The 18,358-nt window shown below is 43.3% G+C and overlaps 3 protein-coding genes across 3 annotated transcripts; all 3 read left to right on the forward strand.

Moving 5' to 3' along the window:
- Nucleotides 1-2,001: 2,001 nt before the first annotated feature.
- LOC147452418 (uncharacterized) lies at nt 2,002-2,340 on the forward strand. Its single transcript, XM_086518939.1, has one exon. The coding sequence runs from the start codon at nt 2,002-2,004 to the stop codon at nt 2,338-2,340; it is 339 nt and encodes a 112-aa protein (XP_086375065.1).
- A 2,913-nt stretch (nt 2,341-5,253) lies between these two features.
- On the forward strand, nt 5,254-6,858 carry LOC147452419 (uncharacterized). Its single transcript, XM_086519250.1, has one exon. The coding sequence runs from the start codon at nt 5,254-5,256 to the stop codon at nt 6,856-6,858; it is 1,605 nt and encodes a 534-aa protein (XP_086375376.1).
- A 792-nt stretch (nt 6,859-7,650) lies between these two features.
- Nucleotides 7,651-9,300, forward strand: LOC147452420 (uncharacterized). Its single transcript, XM_086519251.1, has one exon. It carries the CDS (start codon nt 7,651-7,653, stop codon nt 9,298-9,300), a length of 1,650 nt encoding a protein of 549 aa, XP_086375377.1.
- The last annotated feature ends 9,058 nt before the right edge of the window (nt 9,301-18,358 follow it).

The raw sequence follows: 18,358 nt of genomic DNA on the forward strand, positions 1-18,358 counted from the left end.
GTAGAGAGAGCATTCTCTGGGGAGATGGATGAAGTGGGGTTATAGGTGAAGCTTCAATGGAGGAGGGTGTTGGGTCCAGCTTGAGGATTGCAAAGGTTGGGGATGGGAAAGAGCGTGAAGGTGCTGACATAGTCGTCCATTAGAGAAGCGTGGGAGGGTGGTATTAAGGATGGTGTAGGAGTAGCGATGATGGAGCTGGTCCATTTCTAGAAGCTTCTCGGCTATGAAGGGGTAGGGTGTTGCTGTGGAGGTCATGGTGGCCTTTTCCACACAGCCTAATTTGTGGAGTTGGCCATCCACTGGATGGGAGCTTTGAACCATTGATTGCAGCCAGTATTTGTGGATGCCCACGAAGTCCCCCATCATGGCCCACACCGTGATCTTGAATGCCTTGCCACATGTAATAGTGTTGCCACTATCCCCTTTATCGCATGCAGACATACGTATATTCTCTGTTGCGGTAGCCGCCGACTGAATGACCCTTCAGTAACCCAAAGAGGTTTTCCTCCTACTTCTCTTCAAAACATCTGACAGAACTCCATCTCGATGTTGGGTGCTACTCTCGCGCAGACAATGATGGGTACATGTATGAGTGCTACGTCACAGATGTTGTAGAACTATAGAGAGAAGTAGGAGAAGAAGAAGACAGGTTTTAAAGTTGCAAGCTCAACCCCATGAGACCTCAAGGATCAACAAGAGTTGAACTCATAGATGCGAAGAAGCTTTGGGTTGTTTTTGGCTGATGCGAAGGGAGGGTGTCGCTTCAGATGCAATCACATACGCTTGCATCTTGAGGGCAAGGGTCACGGTCACAATGCTCTAGGTTGTTTTTAACAAATGCAAAGAGAGGGCATGTCTCCAAATGCATGAACCTTGAAGGTATGTGGCATCACACAACATGCTGATATGGGCACAAAAAAACATGATAATATTGTAAAATTGGGGTCGTTGAAATAAAACGTCATGCTTGGTACTACCTTGGTCGACATGTATGCCAAATGCCATGCACTTCATAAAGCACAAAAAGTGCACGAGGAGATTCCGACCTGGGATGTCATCTCTTGGAATGCTCTGATTGCGGGAAATGTCCAGCTTGAAGTGGCCAATAAGCTTTGAACCACTGATTGTAGCCAGTATTTGTGGATGCCCACGAAGTCCCCCATCACGGCCCACACCGTGATCGAGAATGCCTTGCCACATGTATTAGTGTTGACACTATCCTCCTTTATCGCATGCAGACATACGTATATTCTCTATTACGGTAGCCTCCGACAGAATGGACTGATTGCGGTAAATGTCCAGCTTGAAGTGGTGAATATAACATTTCATTTCATCTCCCTCCTCTCCACGTGAGATTGAGACTGTGAGTTACCGTCATCAATGCCCGAGGGTGTTCAGCATGCAGCGGTGACCACAAAACCTCATGCCCCCGCACCCTCCCCTCACAGCTCTTAGCATGGCACAGTGTTGGCCACCCGACTCTGACGCAGGCTCACCATTGCAGCCTTCCTTCATCCTCCTAGCTACTACAGCAGCGCACGACATCTGAGCCTGCTACTGCAGTAGCACAGGCGGGCTCAACATCCTCCTCCCAGCTACTGCAGCAGCGTCATTGTCATCTCGCGGGCTCTCATAGACCTTGGCCCTTTGAAGACATTTAATATAACATTTCATTTCATCTCCCTCCTCTCCACGTGAGATTGAGTCTGTGAGCTTGAAGTGGCCAATAAGCTTTGAACCACTGATTGCAGCCAGTATTTGTGGATGCCCACGAAGTCCCCCATCACGGCCCACACCGTGATCGAGAATGCCTTGCCACATGTATTAGTGTTTCCACTATCCTCCTTTATCGCATGCAGACATACGTATATTCTCTCTTACGGTAGCGGCTGACGGAATGCACTGATTGCAGGAAATGTCCAGCTTGAAGTGGCCAATATAACATTTCATTTCATCTCCCTCCTCTCCACGTGAGATTGAGACTGTGAGTTACCATCATCAATGCCCGAGGGTGTTCGGCATGCAGCGGTGACCACAGAACCTCATACCCCCGCACCCGCCCCTCACATCTCTCAGCATGGCGCAGTGTTGGCCACCCGACTCTCACGCAGGTTCGCCATTGCAGCCTTCCTTCGTCCTCTCGGCTACTACAGCAGCGCAGTCCATCCTCCTCCGGGCTACTGTAGCAGCGTACGCGGGTTGTCATCGCTTCTCATCGCCATCGTCATTTTTGTGGGCTCATCGCCATCTGAGCCGACTACTGCAGTAGCGCACGTGCGATCAACATCCTCCTCTCGGCTACTGCAGCAGCGTCATCGCCATCTCTGCGGGCTCTCATAGACCTTGGCCCTTTGAAGACGTTTAATATAACATTTCATTTCATCTCCATCTCCCTCCTCTCCACGTGAGATTAAGTCTGTGAGTCAGTGTTCAGGGAAAATGTGTTTCAGCTTATTATCGTTTGAGTTTTAAATTGGATCAGAGCCCTATGTGAGTAGGGCTAAGCACTGCACAACAAGAAAAATAAATTAAAGTGTACCTCACTCGCAGATGGGAACAGCTACCACCAGACACTAGGTGATACTCTTAACTGTTGAGGGTTTGAGATAAGCGCTGACAACATCTTGAGCGCACTCTGTACCGCCGGACACTAGGTGACACTCTTAGAACAATATGGCACTCTTAACAGTTGAGGGTTTGAGATATGGCAACGGATATCACCCTGCAAGACCTCTTGGTGGTGTGAGCTACACTTTTTGAAACGCTAAAAGTTTAGGAGGGAATCCCCTCCATTTGGTGCTTGGTTTTCCAAAGTGGACCAACAGTTACAAAAAATAGGTCTCATAGACCTTGGCCCTTTGAAGACGTTTAATATAACATTTCAAGATGTTTCATTTGATACCTGTCCTCTCCACGTGAGATTGAGACTGTGAGTCAGTGTTCGGGAAAAGGAGAAATTATGCCCTTGAATTCTAGCATTGCCTTGGTCGACATGTATGCCAACTGCCATGCACTTCATAAAGCACAAAAGGTGCTTTCAATGAGCTTAATCTATGGGATGTCGTCTCTTGGAGTGCACTCATTGTGGGATATGCCTACACATGAGAGAGAGAGAGAGAGAGAGAGAGAGAGAGAGAGAGAGAGAGAGAAGAGAGAGAGAGAGAGACAGAGAGAGAGGGGGATGGGCAGCCGCTCTCTTGGCCCTAATCAAGTTAGGCATATCCCACAATCAGTGCATTCCAAGAGACGACATCCTACATACAGGCTTTGGCTATTGCTCTCTCTATGGCCACCTTGCGCCATAGAGAGGGAGGTATAGAGAGGTGGATAGGGGAAAAATAGAGATAGAAATAGATAGAGAGAAAAACATGTATAACACGGTGCTAAATATATATCTTATTCTGCATTACAGAGATGGAGCACGTGCTTACCTCTGGAGGAGATTATTCGGAGGTGATATTTTCTACCCGAGAGAGAGACCCAAGCAACAATTTACGAAATGCCAAGCGCGTTGCCCGAGGTGGCGATGGACATGCAAAGAAGAAAATTGTAGATGGACTAGGTATCATCCACACAGTATGCTCCAAAATTCAAGCCTCATGTGAGAGAGCGGAGGCATCATAGGTTTCCTATAGAGAGAGCATTCACTGGCTGAGCCAATCACAATATGAGAAAGGGGTTTATCTTCATCATCTAGAGGAGCGGATGCAGATACAGATTAATGGTATTTTGCAGCAGCAGAGCTCAATGCAAGGACAACTTTCTCGCATAGAAAGCAAACAGGTAAAAATCATGAGTCTCTTGGAGAGGTCCGTTCTTGACAAGGATAGCATTGATTTCAAAAGCATTGTGCCTGAATTACGAAGTACTAGCAACAAATTGACTGCCGTAGCAGTACAACATACTACAGGTGTCTCCAAAGTTAGATCTATCTCAAACAAGATCCATGCATTGGTAACGACCCATTGGACCAAGAAGGGGATTAATGCCGTTGGAGATGTTCCATCCAGTGCAAAGCAGGGCAACCCTTGCAAGATGTGAATTATGTAATCGATAGTAATACTCACTTCTTTCTCATTATAGACTTAGCGGATCTATATTTTGGTGGCTTTGGGAATATTCACTACATTTTGGGGGAGGCTTATGTATGTAGTCTTCTTATTTTGGGGGAGGCTTATTTTGCTCACGACTCTTGGTTGTCTTTTTTGGATACTACATTCTCAGAGGATCTCCATAATTGTAGTATTTTTGTTGCCATTGTGTCTTTTGGGTCACACCTCCCGTTCCCTGCCCCCCCCTCACCCTCTCTCTCTCTCTTTCTCTCTTTCTCTCAAGTTATGTTGCAGTGAAACTCTCTCTCTCTCTCTCTCTCAAGTCATGTAGCAGTGAATCTCTCTCTCCCTCTCTCCCTCTCTCTCTCTCACACACACACACACGCACACATACACTCACACACACACCCATACACACACACACAAAGTATTCTAGGTGTGTGCAATGTCTGACTTCTTTCTAGGTATGACAAATGTGAAGCACTTCATACAGCACAAAAAGTGGGTGAGAGCTTCTTATATAGGATGCCGTCTCTTTGAATGCATTGATTGCCAGATATGCCCAATTTGGGTAGGGTCAAGAAGCTCTGGGCTATTTTTGGCATATGCAAAGCGAGAGTGCCTCTCCTAATGTAATCACATGCACACCATTTCCTATGTGGTATTTGCTTTTGATTGCATAAACGAAATGTACACAACAACACAAGCCTCAATGCAACTCTACCAACTCAAATGGGGACCTGTCACCATGGTAACTCTTCATAATGAAGCACTTTCGGGGCTGATTTGGATGCACCTTTGAATCCGTCTTGAGCAAAGGTTTCCAATGGTCAATAATGGGATAACGTGGCGACTCCTCAAGGGTCAGGGGACCTCAGTCGGGCGAGAATCCGGTTGACGTGCAGACTGGCGCATTTTAACCGCATCGGAAAACTGCCGGCTGAAACTTAACCGACAATCTTCGGTGGGCTAATCGGAGGGGATCGCTCCCACAACTATATCCTTAGTAGTAGTTAGATGAGATATAGAGAGACAGATATAGAAGTATATAGACATTTACCATGTGGGTTGGCAAGCATCCTCTCACTGACTCTCTCAAAGAAAGATAGACATAGTTGGGAAATCCTTTCTTCTCCATACTCTCTTCTTAATTCTCTAGATACTAACCTGTGAGTACTTATAAGAGTTCTTTTTTGGACAGATGGCTATTGGTCCAAAGGTGTTGTCTCCTGGACATGCAAGACGTAGTAGGATATGTCAAGCCTCTCGAGCTACGCGACGTGCAGCAGCACGAGATAGAGTTCGACGTTCTCTGGGTGAGATTGATGTGCCTCGCTGGGAAGATTGCCAACATTTGATAAACGTGAATCGATGCAATGAATTTCCTCAGGGAAGGATTGCATTGGATGTAGATAACGAGTCAATTCTCTTGCAAAGTTATGTAGGGATTGAAGTGGAAGACAATTTGGAAGCCAATAATGGAGATGTTCAAGTAAATCCGTATGTTCAAGCTTTTAGGGGGTTTTCTACAATGGTCCAAACTTCCAATATTCCGGAGATTAGGATGGTCATTACTGAGAAGCGTACAAATGGCTGGCAATATGTTGCTCCAACAAGTGTGGAAGCTGCTACAATCATGCCTGGTCAGGGTGAAGAGAGCAACATTGGCCATCATGATATTGTGTTGAATCTTTTGGGTGGTGGTCTAAAACGAAACTCAAATTGCCATAGGTCATACATGCCTCTATTATATGTGTTGCTATTTCCAAATGGTGAAGAAGGTTGGAATCCTTACATACCCCAAGTGAATAGAGCAGACGTAAGCAGAGAGCGAGTAAATGGAACTACAAAGTATATTTCTACAATGGATTTCTACAAGTATAGATTGCAAATTAGAGATGACACGACACAATGTCTTTTACGTGGTGGTAGGCTACTGCAACAATATATTGTTGATGCATATAGTTGTATGGAGGAGTTGAGGCTTTTGTGGGTTCGTAATCATCAAAGTGAACTTCACAGTGAGGTGTATCAAGGCTTGACAGATATAGTTGGAGCAAGAGATGGAAAAAGGGATGATAGAGAACTATTAACTGGTGCTAACGTTGGAAGAAGGGTTGTATTGCCTTCTTCGTATGTTGGTGGCCCTCACTATATGCACCAGCTGTACCAGTATGCCATGGCAATTGTACGCAAGAGAGGAAAACCCGATCTCTTCATTACATTCACATGCAATCCTGGATGGAAGGAGATACAGGATGCATTAATGCCTAGACAAATATCCAATGATCGTCCTGATCTTACTGCCCGTGTTTTCTACCATAATTTCAAGGATTTGATGGGCTTGCTGATTAAGAGTGCTATTTTTGGTAAGGTCATTGGACACATTTCTGTGATTGAGTTCCAAAAGAGAGGCCTTCCTCATGGTCACATTCTATTGATACTTGCATCTGAGCATAAGCCAACAGAGACATTGCATTATGATGAGATTGTTTGTGCGGAGCTTCCTGATAAAGTAATGTTTCCACAGCTGTATGATGTTATCAGTTGGTGTAATGTGCATGGCCCGTGTGGAAACTTGAATAAGAATGCTCCATGTATGAAAGATGGGAAGTGCAGGTTTAAATATCCTCGAAGCTTCAGTGCATCGACTACTGTGGCTAGGGATGGATACCCAACGTACATGAGGAGGGATGATGGAAATTACACTGTTCGTAATAAAGTGCAAATGAGTAATAAATGGATTGTTCCATATAATCCATTTTTGTCAATAAGGTACAATGCACATATCAATGTGGAGGTTTGATCCACTATATCCGCTGTGAAATATCTCTACAAGTATGTGTATAAGGGACATGACAGGGCCACTGTTGTTCTACAAGATAGTGAAGGGCTTCTAAATGAAGTTACAAACTATCTTAGTGGTCGATATGTATCAACATCTGAGGCTATCTAGCGTATACTTGGGTTCCACATGCATCAAGAGAAACCTGACATACAACGGCTCCAAGTTCACTTGCCTCATCAAAATCAAGTCATTTTTAGTGACAGAGCGACTGTAAAGAGTGTGGTGGAGGGAGATGTCAGCAAAAAGACAACGCTCACTGAGTGGTTTGTTGCAAATCAACAATATCCAGAGGCCAACGATTTGTTGTACATAGACTTCCCAACAAAGTGGGTTTGGAGGCCAGCAAGTAGAACATGGACTCAAAGACAGATTGGTGACATGATTGGAAGAATGTACCACATTGTTCCCAATGCTGGAGATTTGTACTATTTGCGTATGTTACTCAACATGTGCAAAGGATGTAAGTCTTTTGAGGATATTAGAACCTTCAATGGACGAGTATATGACACATTTAAAGAAACATGTAATGCACGAGGATTACTGCAAGTTGATGATGAATGGTTTCTTTGTTTGGAAGAAGCTTCTTTTCAGCAAACAGGGCAACAATTGCGCCTGCTGTTTGTAATCATTTTGGTTTTTTGTGAACCAATACGTCCTGGTGCATTGTGGAATCGTTTCTGTAAGGATCTTTCTTAGGACCATGTATATCATATGAGGGTTAGCACAAATGATGCGAATATCTGTGAACACATGGCACAAAACCAAGCTTTGTCAAACTTAGAGACAATGCTTCAACACTATGGAAAGAGGCTCTCGGATTATTCTGGAATGCCCCAGGTGGATCACACCTTGCAAATTATGAGTGAGCATGGAGTGCTTGCTGAAGAGTTCATGTATAACAGAGAGGAACAAAGAGTATTGTCTGCTCGAATGGAATCATCTTTCAATTTTGGGCAAAGGGAAGCTTACAATCGGGTTTTACAAGCAGCTTGCATGAGCAGAGGGACTGTTTTTTTCTTGGATGGGCCAGGTGGAACGGGAAAGACTTATCTCTACAATGCTTTGGTCTCTCGGATACGCGGAGAGTCCAAAGTTGCTTTGGCATGTGCATCGTCCGGGATTGCAGCACAGCTTCTCGACAACGGAAAGACTGCACACTCTAGATTCAAGATCCCTATTGATATAACTTCTGAGTCCACATGTAACATTAAAGTAAACAGCCACCTTGCTGAGATGTTGCGAATGAGTTCATTGATCATATGGGATGAAGCCCCCATGGCTCATAGACACGCTTTTGAGGCTCTTGATAAGACACTAAGAGATGTCATGAAAAATGACATGTTGTTTGGTGGAAAGGTTCTCCTCCTTGGTGGTGATTTCAGACAGATATTACTTGTTGTGCGAAAAGGGGGAAGAGAAGACATTGTTAATGCATCTTTGTGCCACTCATACATTTGGCAACGTACAGAAATCATGCATCTAACGCAGAATATGCGAGTGGTCAATTGTTTAAGTAATGTTATTGAAAGAGAGTTTGTGCGATGGACACTTGATATTGGTAATGGCGATGTTTGTGATGGGGACATACTTGATAATGTGGCCCTGCCGGCTTGCATGATGCTACCACAAAATAATTTGCAAGCATTGGTTGCTTGCATATATAGAGACCTTGAAACACAGACTTTCCATGCATCCTTTTTCAAGGATAGAGCAATTTTGGCTCCACGGAACAAGGAGGTGGATACTATAAACAATTTGGGCTTGCAGCAATTTCCTGGTACTTATAAGGAATATGTCAGTGCGGACTTAGTGTGTGAATCAAATTGTGATAGCATTTTATTCACAAGTGAGTTTGTAAATAGTTTAGATCTTGGGGGAGGCTTTCCACCGCATGTTTTACGATTGAAACAGAATGCTCCAGTTATGCTGCTTCGCAATTTGGATCCAAGAAGTGGTCTTTGTAATGGGACACGCTTCATTTGCAAGCAATTCCAGAGCAAAGTGATTGAAGCAGAAATCATTACAGGGTCACATGCAGGAAATGCAATGTTCATTCCAAGGATTGATTTTCTCATGGGATCTAGAGAAGGTCTCCCTTTTGATTTGAGACGCTGCCAATTTCCCCTACGTTGTGCTTTTGGGATGACAATCAACAAGGCGCAAGGCCAAACATTGGGAGTTCTTGGATTGTATCTCCCAACACCTGTTTTCACCCATGGTCAACTATATGTGGCAATGTCTCGCGTGAGATCCTCTTCTTCCATCAAGGTTGTGGTTGGTGATAGTCACTTAACAAGCATTAGTAGACATGGAGATCAAAGAACATACACTTCTAACATTGTCTACAAAGAGGTGTTGCAATTGACCTGCCCCCTGCCACCCCCTTGCCATGGGGTTTAACGTGGCTGGATATGTTTCATCATCCAATAAAAAAGCACGGTGACTCTCGCAACTATTTCTTTGTCATTTACAAGCTTAGTATCTTCTTATGAAACATGGTGTAGCCTCAATCAAGGTATATTCGTTGAAACAATTGACTAAGATTTATTAGTGCTGAGAGATTTATGCTTTATGTGCTTTTTGATGAATTTCTAATCCTTTATGTATATATGTATATGTATGAATGAAGATGGATCCTAACGCCTCTGTGACTTACACACTAGGGAGACGACCTCAACACGTCCGAGGTAAAATATTGTATATGTGTGTTTGTGACATTTCGATACTTTAAAGAATTTAAATCTCACAGTCAACGATTATGTATTAGATCCACCATTATGGAGGGGTCCAATCACAACCATGCAGGTGATTCATCTACTCGAGGACTTGGATGTAGCAAGGTAACAATGTTGATGTTGATATTATTATATAATATAGTAAAGTAATAGCTTTTGTGTATCAAAAAATCTGTCTATACTAATAGCTTTTTGTTTGGCTATAGATCACAATATTACCCAGAATTCTGAATGGTGGGTATATCATGCTTCATATGATCCGAGCTTGCTGTGCTACATTCAAGTTGCTATTCAGGGAGGATTCAGAGCACGTGTCACCATTGCAGAGTTAGACAGAACCCGTCCAATTAATGCTATGTTTGCTCAAAATCTTAGTCTCGGTGCTTGGTTCCTACGTGTTTTTGTGTTAGGATCTCTTCCTCCAGTGATTGGTAGATGTGTTTTACATCGTGGGCCATGGGTGGTTCGATACCGCAGCAGGGCATGTCGTAGACTACGCTTTTGAGCGTATAAATCTTAAGTCTCTACGCATGTTATATTTATTGACATGGGAAATATCACTTACTCTATATATGTTAGTGCAAAGTTAGTTTGAAAATATGTTGTGATGACTTTTGTTTAGGAGGCTGCATAAAGGTTTTCATGTTTTCCATCTTATAAATTTCAAACACACACAGTACCGCTCTCTCTCTCTCTCATCAAGCATGAGAGAGAGAGAGAGGAAAGGAGAGAGAGAGCTCTATCTTTCTCTCTAGCTAGAGAAAGAGAGAGAGCCCAACACATGGACAAGAAAGAGAGAGAGAGAGAGAGTGAGAGTGAGAGAGAGAGACAGAGAGAGAGAGAATCCACCCAGTATGTAGACAAAGGAACATGCTAAAAAAAAACCAAGGTTTAGTGTAATCCCACCTACAAAATTTGAGATTTACCTCTTCATTTTAAATCTGAAAGAGTGCCCTATAGCCCCGATGACCGAGAGAGAGAGAGAGAGAGAGAGAGAGAGAGAGAGAGAGAGAGAGAGAGAGAGAGAGAGAGGCACCAGACGAGGGCGGCTATACTAGACTCCAACTCCTTCGGCGGTGTACACACACACACACACACACACACACACACACACACACACACACTGAGAGAGAGAGAGAGAGAGAGAGAGAGAGAGAGAGAGAGAGAGAGAGAGAGAGAGAGAGAGAGAGAGAGAGAGAGAGAGAGAGAGAGAGAGAGAGAGAGAGAGAGAGAGAGAGAGGCAGGGAGAGACAGAAATTTGCCAAGAGCAAAGAGCTTGAGGGTAATAGAGGCCATTCTTAACAAGCAACAAGGGTAAGTTGGGAGAATCAGAGCCCAGAAGAATTTAGAGCAGTGCCACAGCCATGCCAGTGGCATTGGGAGAAATTTAATTTGACCTTAAACTGAGAAGATGGCCTCTAAAGATAATGTTGAAACCACTTTTCGATCCTCTCTTCGCTTGTATAGCCATAGCCTGAAGGCATTGTGCTTCCTTCCACATAGCCTTTCTACATACAGTTGGTTGTTGGGTACTTGCCACAAATTTTGCATGTAATCCCCATTATCTAATGTGCTCCACGGTTGTGACGAGTTGAAGCCATTCTTAACAAGCACAAGGGTAAGTTGGTACGGTGGTAAGCATGTGATCAAAGCAAGGTGGGGACATGGTGGTAGCTATGGTGAGCTGCAAATGCGGTAGGTACAGAAAGTGACAAATCTAGAGCATATGAGTAGGCGGATGTTTTCTCAACTAGCAAAGGGCACGGGCATAGAGCAAAACTCACGCAAGGAGAGCGTGGAGGCAATATAGGTGCGTTTGAGAGGGTGGGCAAGAGATGCTATGATAGTCAGACAACACTACAGCTTAAGGGTAAGAGGGGCCATGCTGCCGCCGAAGCTCTGCACTGTTTTTGATAGATGGGGAGAGAGGGCATCTCTCCAAATGCAATCACGTACACTTTGTGCTTGAGGAGCTTCCTATCGGGATGTCCAAGTTGGACAAGCCCAAGAAGCTCTGGGATGTTTTCGGCGAATGCGAAGCAAGGGTGTCTCTCTAGATGAAATCACATATGCTCTCAACTCGAAGGCAAGAGTCAGGGTTAAGAAGCTCTGCACTGTTTTCAATAGATGGGGAGAGAGGGCATCTCTCCAAATCCAATCACATACACTTGCACCTTGAAGGAATCTGGCATTACACAAGATGCTAATTTGTTAGTCAGGGGTCATTGAAAGAAAATGTCGTGCTTGGCACTACATAGCACCGCCGGAGGCGGCACTGTTGGACTAGTGTGTGTAAAAGTCCTTTGACCTTAGGTAAGTTAGGGCTGACCTTGAGGCGCAGGAACCCGACCAAGCTCGAGGTCCTTGTCATGCTTGATGACTAAGGTGCTTGAGGTGCTTGAGATGCTTGAGGTGCTTAATTGTTGAGATGCTTGAGGTGCTTGACATGCTTGAGATGCTAGGGTTGCACTTAAGGTGAGAACCTAGCCCAAGCTTAAAGTGCTGAACAGCCAAGCTTGTGGTGGGAACTGGGCCTATGTATGAGGGCCTTGAGGTGGAACCTAGCCCAAGCTTAAAGTGCTGAACGGCCAAGCTTGTGGTGGGAACTGAGCCTATGTATGAGGGGCGTGAGGTGTCAAAAAGTAAAATATTCAATCCCTACAAGGAGGGGGCGAGCCCTACATGAGGGGGGATGAGAGTGAACACCCACACACTCACACAAGGCATGCATGGTACAAAGAAAGCAAGAGAGACACTTGTCAAGTTCCTCCTCAAGTTGCCCTCATGGTGTGCCTGAAGCCTACTGGTTGGCTACCCAAGGGGTCCAATAATAATTTAGGAGATTTAATTAATTGATTTAGCATTTATCTAGCCCTCTCTCTCAAAGGGGAAAGGGGGACACTTGTCTCAAGGCTACCCTTGCTGCTTGTAATGCCTCCTGCTTGTGATTGGCTAGGCTTGGAGGGGTCCAATAAGCTTCAAGCATGAGCTACAAGGGGGGGTCGACCCAATCAAGCTAGGGGGTTGCTTAGGGGGTATACTCACCCACACACACTCACAAACACTCTCATTGTGTGCTATGCAAAGTGCAAGAGATCCCTCTCCTTCTCCAAGCAAGTAGAGGTTGAGAGCCTACACCAACACTCTTGGATATGGAGTGCAAATCTAACCAAGAGCCATGCTTCAATGCTTAAGCTTGCCATCTCCTTCTTCTTCATTACTATGCTATTATATATGCTAGCAACAAGAGTTATGATAGGTGAGGAACTAATTCTTTCTCCTACGAAATGTTTCTTCTTCCTCTTCCCTATCCTCATTCCCTGCTAGCTCTCTCCACCTTCGAAGGTGTTTGAGGTCTTGGGATACTTAAAGCTTTCTTCAAGTTTATGTTATGTTTGTGATGCATGAAGCTTTCCATATTCATTGCATCACCTAGGTCACACGGAACACAAATATTGTATTGTAACAAGTCTCTCTTAATGGGAGAAATCATAATACAAATGTCTATTGGAGGGAAGACCGGCTCCACATAAATCCGGTCCTCAAATGTTGTCATGTTCTCTAAATTCTCTCTCTTGCAAAATTATTGTTCATGCCAAGTTAACTAATTGCTATGATTATGTTGCTATCTTCAACTATGTTCACCCGCTATGCTCACAAAGTCATTTCTCAAAAGTACTCTCATTAATTTCCTCTACTCTCAAGTTAAATAGGCTAATTCCATTACATTGGTATCAGAGCATTTGGTTTCTCTTTTCTTGCTTAAGAAGAGAGGTCCTTAAGTAGCCTATAAATGGTTGATGTTGTTAATTATATTAGGGTAAGTGGAACTGGGATCTTTTATCGGTTTTGTTGAGCCCACTATGTGGGGGATGGTGCACACCTCGGGAGCTTTGGACTTAATAATGGAGTCTTTTTAGACTTGCCTACGGCTTTACCATTATTGAGCCATAAGAAGTCCGAAAGGAGCTAGCCCTTGGCAACTCTTCTATGTTAGACCTACTCTTCTACTCTCTATAATTAACCACTTTGAGCCGTGGGTGTAGATACTTAAGAGCCGATTTTCAAAGGCTAAGAGGAGTGGCAACTAAGGTTTTGAATTGCCAAAGCATACACTAAGTACATACATAAATTTTGTTAACATGGCTGACAATAATCAAGAGATTAGAATGAACATTGATAGCTTTGATTTTGCACATGAAGGTGCTAATGATGATGCTCCCATGTTTGTGAATTATCTCATCACTAGGCTGCAGCAAGCTATGGGCAACCCTGCTTTGCAAGCCGAAGTTACTCAACAACTTCATGCTTATGGAATTTGCCTTCCTCTCCAAGAGGAGAGAGAGCTTAGGAGGCCTCTTGAAGAGACCCCCAAAAGAAGACTCTCTCCCATTCAAGATGAGGAATTCAAAGAGAAAGAAAGCAATAAAAGTTTAAGTTCCTCTGAAGATGTGTCTCCACGAAGCCAACGGTCTAGACGATCGCCCACTCCTCCCAAGAGAAAAAGATCAACACATAGTCCTTCTCCTCATCACTCTGAAATGCAATAGAGGAAACAAAGGAAGAAAAGGGCTAGGAAGAGGTCACCCTCTTCTCCTTCTTCTCCACCTTCCTCCTCTTCCAACGAAACGAAGATCCTCTCCCATGAGTCTATCCACAAATATGTAGACAAGTTTTGGAATTTACATATCAAGGCTACTGTCTTTCAAAAGATAGACTTTGTCGAGCAAAGGCAGCAATTTTGTGTGGGATTACTTGAAGAGATGGCCGAATACATCAACTCTCAATGGCCTGGTACTATTAGCGAACTAATCCATCACACCATGGTTGCTTCACGCTCAATTTCCATCAAGGGGCTAGACGTAATGTCAAGCCCATGGAAAACAAAGACAAAAATGATGCAAAGGGGAAAACCAATGTTCAAAATACTTCCCAAGTCAATTCCAACAACAACAACAACAATCGGTTCAAGGAGAAGGGAGTTTACAAAGGTAAAAACAAACTCTCTCCTAAAGAGCTTGAAGCTTTTCGCAAGGACCATAAGTGTTTCAAGTGTGGGGAGCAAGGACATGGCTATCGTTCTTGCCCCAAGAAGAATACTCGCAATGAGACTCCTAGGGCTTCCACCATCGAAGCTCCAAAAGAGGATGCTCAGTGCAAAGGATCATCACTTTCCTATGCTTGGCGAAAGGTAAGAGAGCATGATGCCTTCATCTTGTTTGACCCTGGCTCTACTCTCAACTTCATATCAACGGAGCTGGCCACCAAGTTGGGCATTCAAGCTTTTGAGATGGGAGATATAGTAGTGGCTAATGCAACTTTCAAGGGACAACAATCCTCTGTTACTCCCTTGATTGGGAAGTTGAGGCTTCATGTCCAAAGCTATGTTGACAAAGAAGGCTTCTTCATCTCTTCTCTCCAACATGAGGATGTTATCCTAGGGGCACCATGGTTTGATCGCATGGCTGCCAACATGAAGTTCCCTAAAAGGAAAATCTACTTCACCTACAAGGGAAAGAACATGTATATAGATGCTAGTGAGCGTGGTCACACTATTCCACTTGTAAATCCTCTTGCTTTTGATAAGTCAATGAAGAGCTCAGTTTCTGCGTACATGATTTTTGTGAAAGAGTCTCTAAAAGATACTAATGTCTCATCAAATGTAAACGGTAGGAATCAAGAAGAGTTAGACTTGTCTAATTTTCTAAAAGGATTCCAAGATGTATTCATCGATGATATCCCTATGGACTTACCTCCAAAATGAGGGGCTGATGACCATCGCATTGAGCTACTTCCTGGAAGCTCACCACCTAACAAGCCTCCTTATCGAGTCTCACAAGCTCAACAAGAGGAGATCATGAGGCAAGTACAAGAGTTGGTAGAAAAAGGGATGGTGAGGCCTAGTTCCTCTCCCTTTTGTTTTCTTGTCCTTTTAGTGCAAAAGAAGGATGGTACATACCGTATGTGTGTGGACTATCGAGCACTAAACCATATCACTATCAAAAACAAATTTCCCGTACCTCGGGTAGAAGATCTGTTTGATAAGCTACAAGGCTCTACCTACTTCAATAGGATTGACCTTAAGAGTGGCTATCATCAAATAAGGATAGTGGATGAAGATATCTTAAAGACCGCGTTTCGCACAACGTTTGGTCTTTATGAATATCTAGTCATGCCTTTTGGCTTGACTAATGAACCAGCTACGTTCAATCGTCTGATGGAGAAATTTTTTAGACCTTATCGCAAATTCACTGGAGTGTTCTTTGATGATATCATCATCTACTCCAAGTCTTTGGAGGAACATAAGCAACATCTCCAAGTGATTTTTCAAGCATTGAGGGAGAACAAGATTTTTCTGAACCAAAAGAAAAGCGAATTCTTCCTTCAAGAGATTCAATACCTAGGTCATATTATCTCTCACGATGGTATCCGTATGGATCCATCAAAGTTAGAGGTAATAAAATCATGGCCTAACCGAAGAAATCTACATGAGCTAAGAAGCTTTGTTGGTATGTGCGCATACTATAGACGCTTCATAGCAAAATTCTCTCAAGTAGCAGGACCACTACATGACTTAACTAAGAAGAACGTTAAGTTTGTATGGACTGCTAAGGAGCAAAATGCTTTTGAAAATCTCAAAGAGAAGCTTACTTCCCAACCAGTCCTCGTGCTTCCGGATCTCTCAAAGCCATTTGAGGTCCAATGTGATGCTTGTGCAGATTGCTTTGGAGCAGTTTTGCTTCAAGAAAGGCATGCCATAGCATATGAGAGCCGAAGGTTCAATACTGATGAACGAGTCTTGGGCATTTATGAGAAAGAGCTTTTAGTTGTTTTACATGTCCTAGACACATGGAAGCACTACTTATTAGGGACTCCATTTATCCTACGAACTGACCATCAAAGTCTCAAGTATTTCATGACGCAAACCAAGCTTTCCGACAAACAAATGAGGTGGGAAAATTTTCTTTCGCAATTTAATTTCCATATTGCTCATATAGCTGGTAAGCACAATCAAGTGGCCGATGCACTTTCACGACGACCAAAAGTTAATGCAGTGTCTATAGCTACTCACAATGATCTATCCTTTATGATAGTTGAGTATGCTACTAACCCTGACTTTAGAGACATAATGTCAGCCCTTGCTTTAGGGAAGAAAGAGGAACCATTCACCTTGCAGGATGGTTATCTTCTCCATGGCAATAGGCTATGTGTTACCCATTCCCTTCGTGAGAAAGTTATGTATGAATCCCATGCTCCTCCATATGCGTGGCATAGAGGTATTCAACCTACTCTCCGAGGAGTAGAGACGTAATTCTATTGGCCTACCATGAAAGTGGACATACAAGAGTATGTTTCAAAATGTGTAGTATGCCAAAAGACCAAGTATGATAGAGGGAAGCAACCTAGATTACTCCAGCCATTGCCTATCCCAAATTCACCATGGGAGAGTATATCCATGGATTTAATATTTGGATTACCCAAGTCTATCCATGGAAATACAGGAATATGGACAATGGTCGACAGGTTTAGCAAGCAAGCACATTTTATTCCTGTAAAAAATACTATTAAGGCACATCAAATGGCAACTCTCTTCATATCTCAGATTTTCAAGCACCATGGATTACCCACATCCATCGTGTCAGATAGAGATCCTAGAATGACTAGTAATTTTTGGAAAGGTCTCTTTGAAAATCTAGGAACAAGATTGAATTTCTCTTCGGCCTATCACCCACAAACGGATGGCCAAAGTGAGATAGCCAATCTTACGATACTCGATCTACTCAAGACTTATGTTACCGAAGTAGATCAACGCTCACAATGGGAAAAGTACCTACCTCTTGTAGAGTATGCCTACAATAATACTATACATACTTCTACAGGAAAAGCACCTTTTGAGATCATTGAGGGAAGACCTAAAAGCCCCTTGCTACTCAAAGTACATGGGAAGATCTTCGCCGCCAATGAGTATAGCCGTGACCTACAAGAATCTTTTTAAAAGATTAAGGAGGCTATATCCATCTCTCAAAAAGGCAAAAAGCTGCTGCTGATAAGCACAGAAGAGCCTTAATGTTCAAAGAAAATGATTGGGTCTTACTCAAGTTTCCTAAGGCTCGATTAAGGCAAACGACGGGCAAAAATCCTACGGGCCATCAAAAGTATTATGCTAAACTAGAAAAAAGATACTATGGTCCTTTCCAAATCTTAAAGTCCATCAATGAGATGGCTTATCAACTCCAGTTGCCCAACCATTGGCTCATACACAATGCCTTTCATGTAAGACTAGTTAAGCCCTACAAAGGAGAGCCACCAACTGAACCAATTATTGAAGACCCTCCCGAAGTTGAAGACCAAGAAGAGGTGATACAACCCGAAGCTGTCCTTCGGCATGAAGACAAGGTACTACGACATGGTAAGATTATCCGACGGTATCTTATTAAGTTCAAAAATTATCCTTTTGAAGATGCTAGATGGATGCAAGGAATACAGCTTAAGGATAGTATGAACCTTGTCAATGCTTACAATGCTACATTAGAGTAAGCAAATGTACAAATTTCTTTTAAATGACTCATGTTTTTGTCTTATAAGACTAGTCCTCTTTTTAATTGTGCACAAATTTAACTAGTATGCATGCTTAGAATCATGTTTGTGATGACGACGTCTCTCAAGCACCAAGTAGAATTTTTCACTCTACTTTGGGAGAATAAAATGGACTAAAGAGCAGA

The sequence above is a fragment of the Adiantum capillus-veneris genome, chromosome 8, assembly GCF_014529385.1.
Source record: "Adiantum capillus-veneris isolate H3 chromosome 8, ASM1452938v2, whole genome shotgun sequence".
In the NCBI taxonomy this organism is placed as follows: Eukaryota; Viridiplantae; Streptophyta; class Polypodiopsida; order Polypodiales; family Pteridaceae; genus Adiantum; species Adiantum capillus-veneris.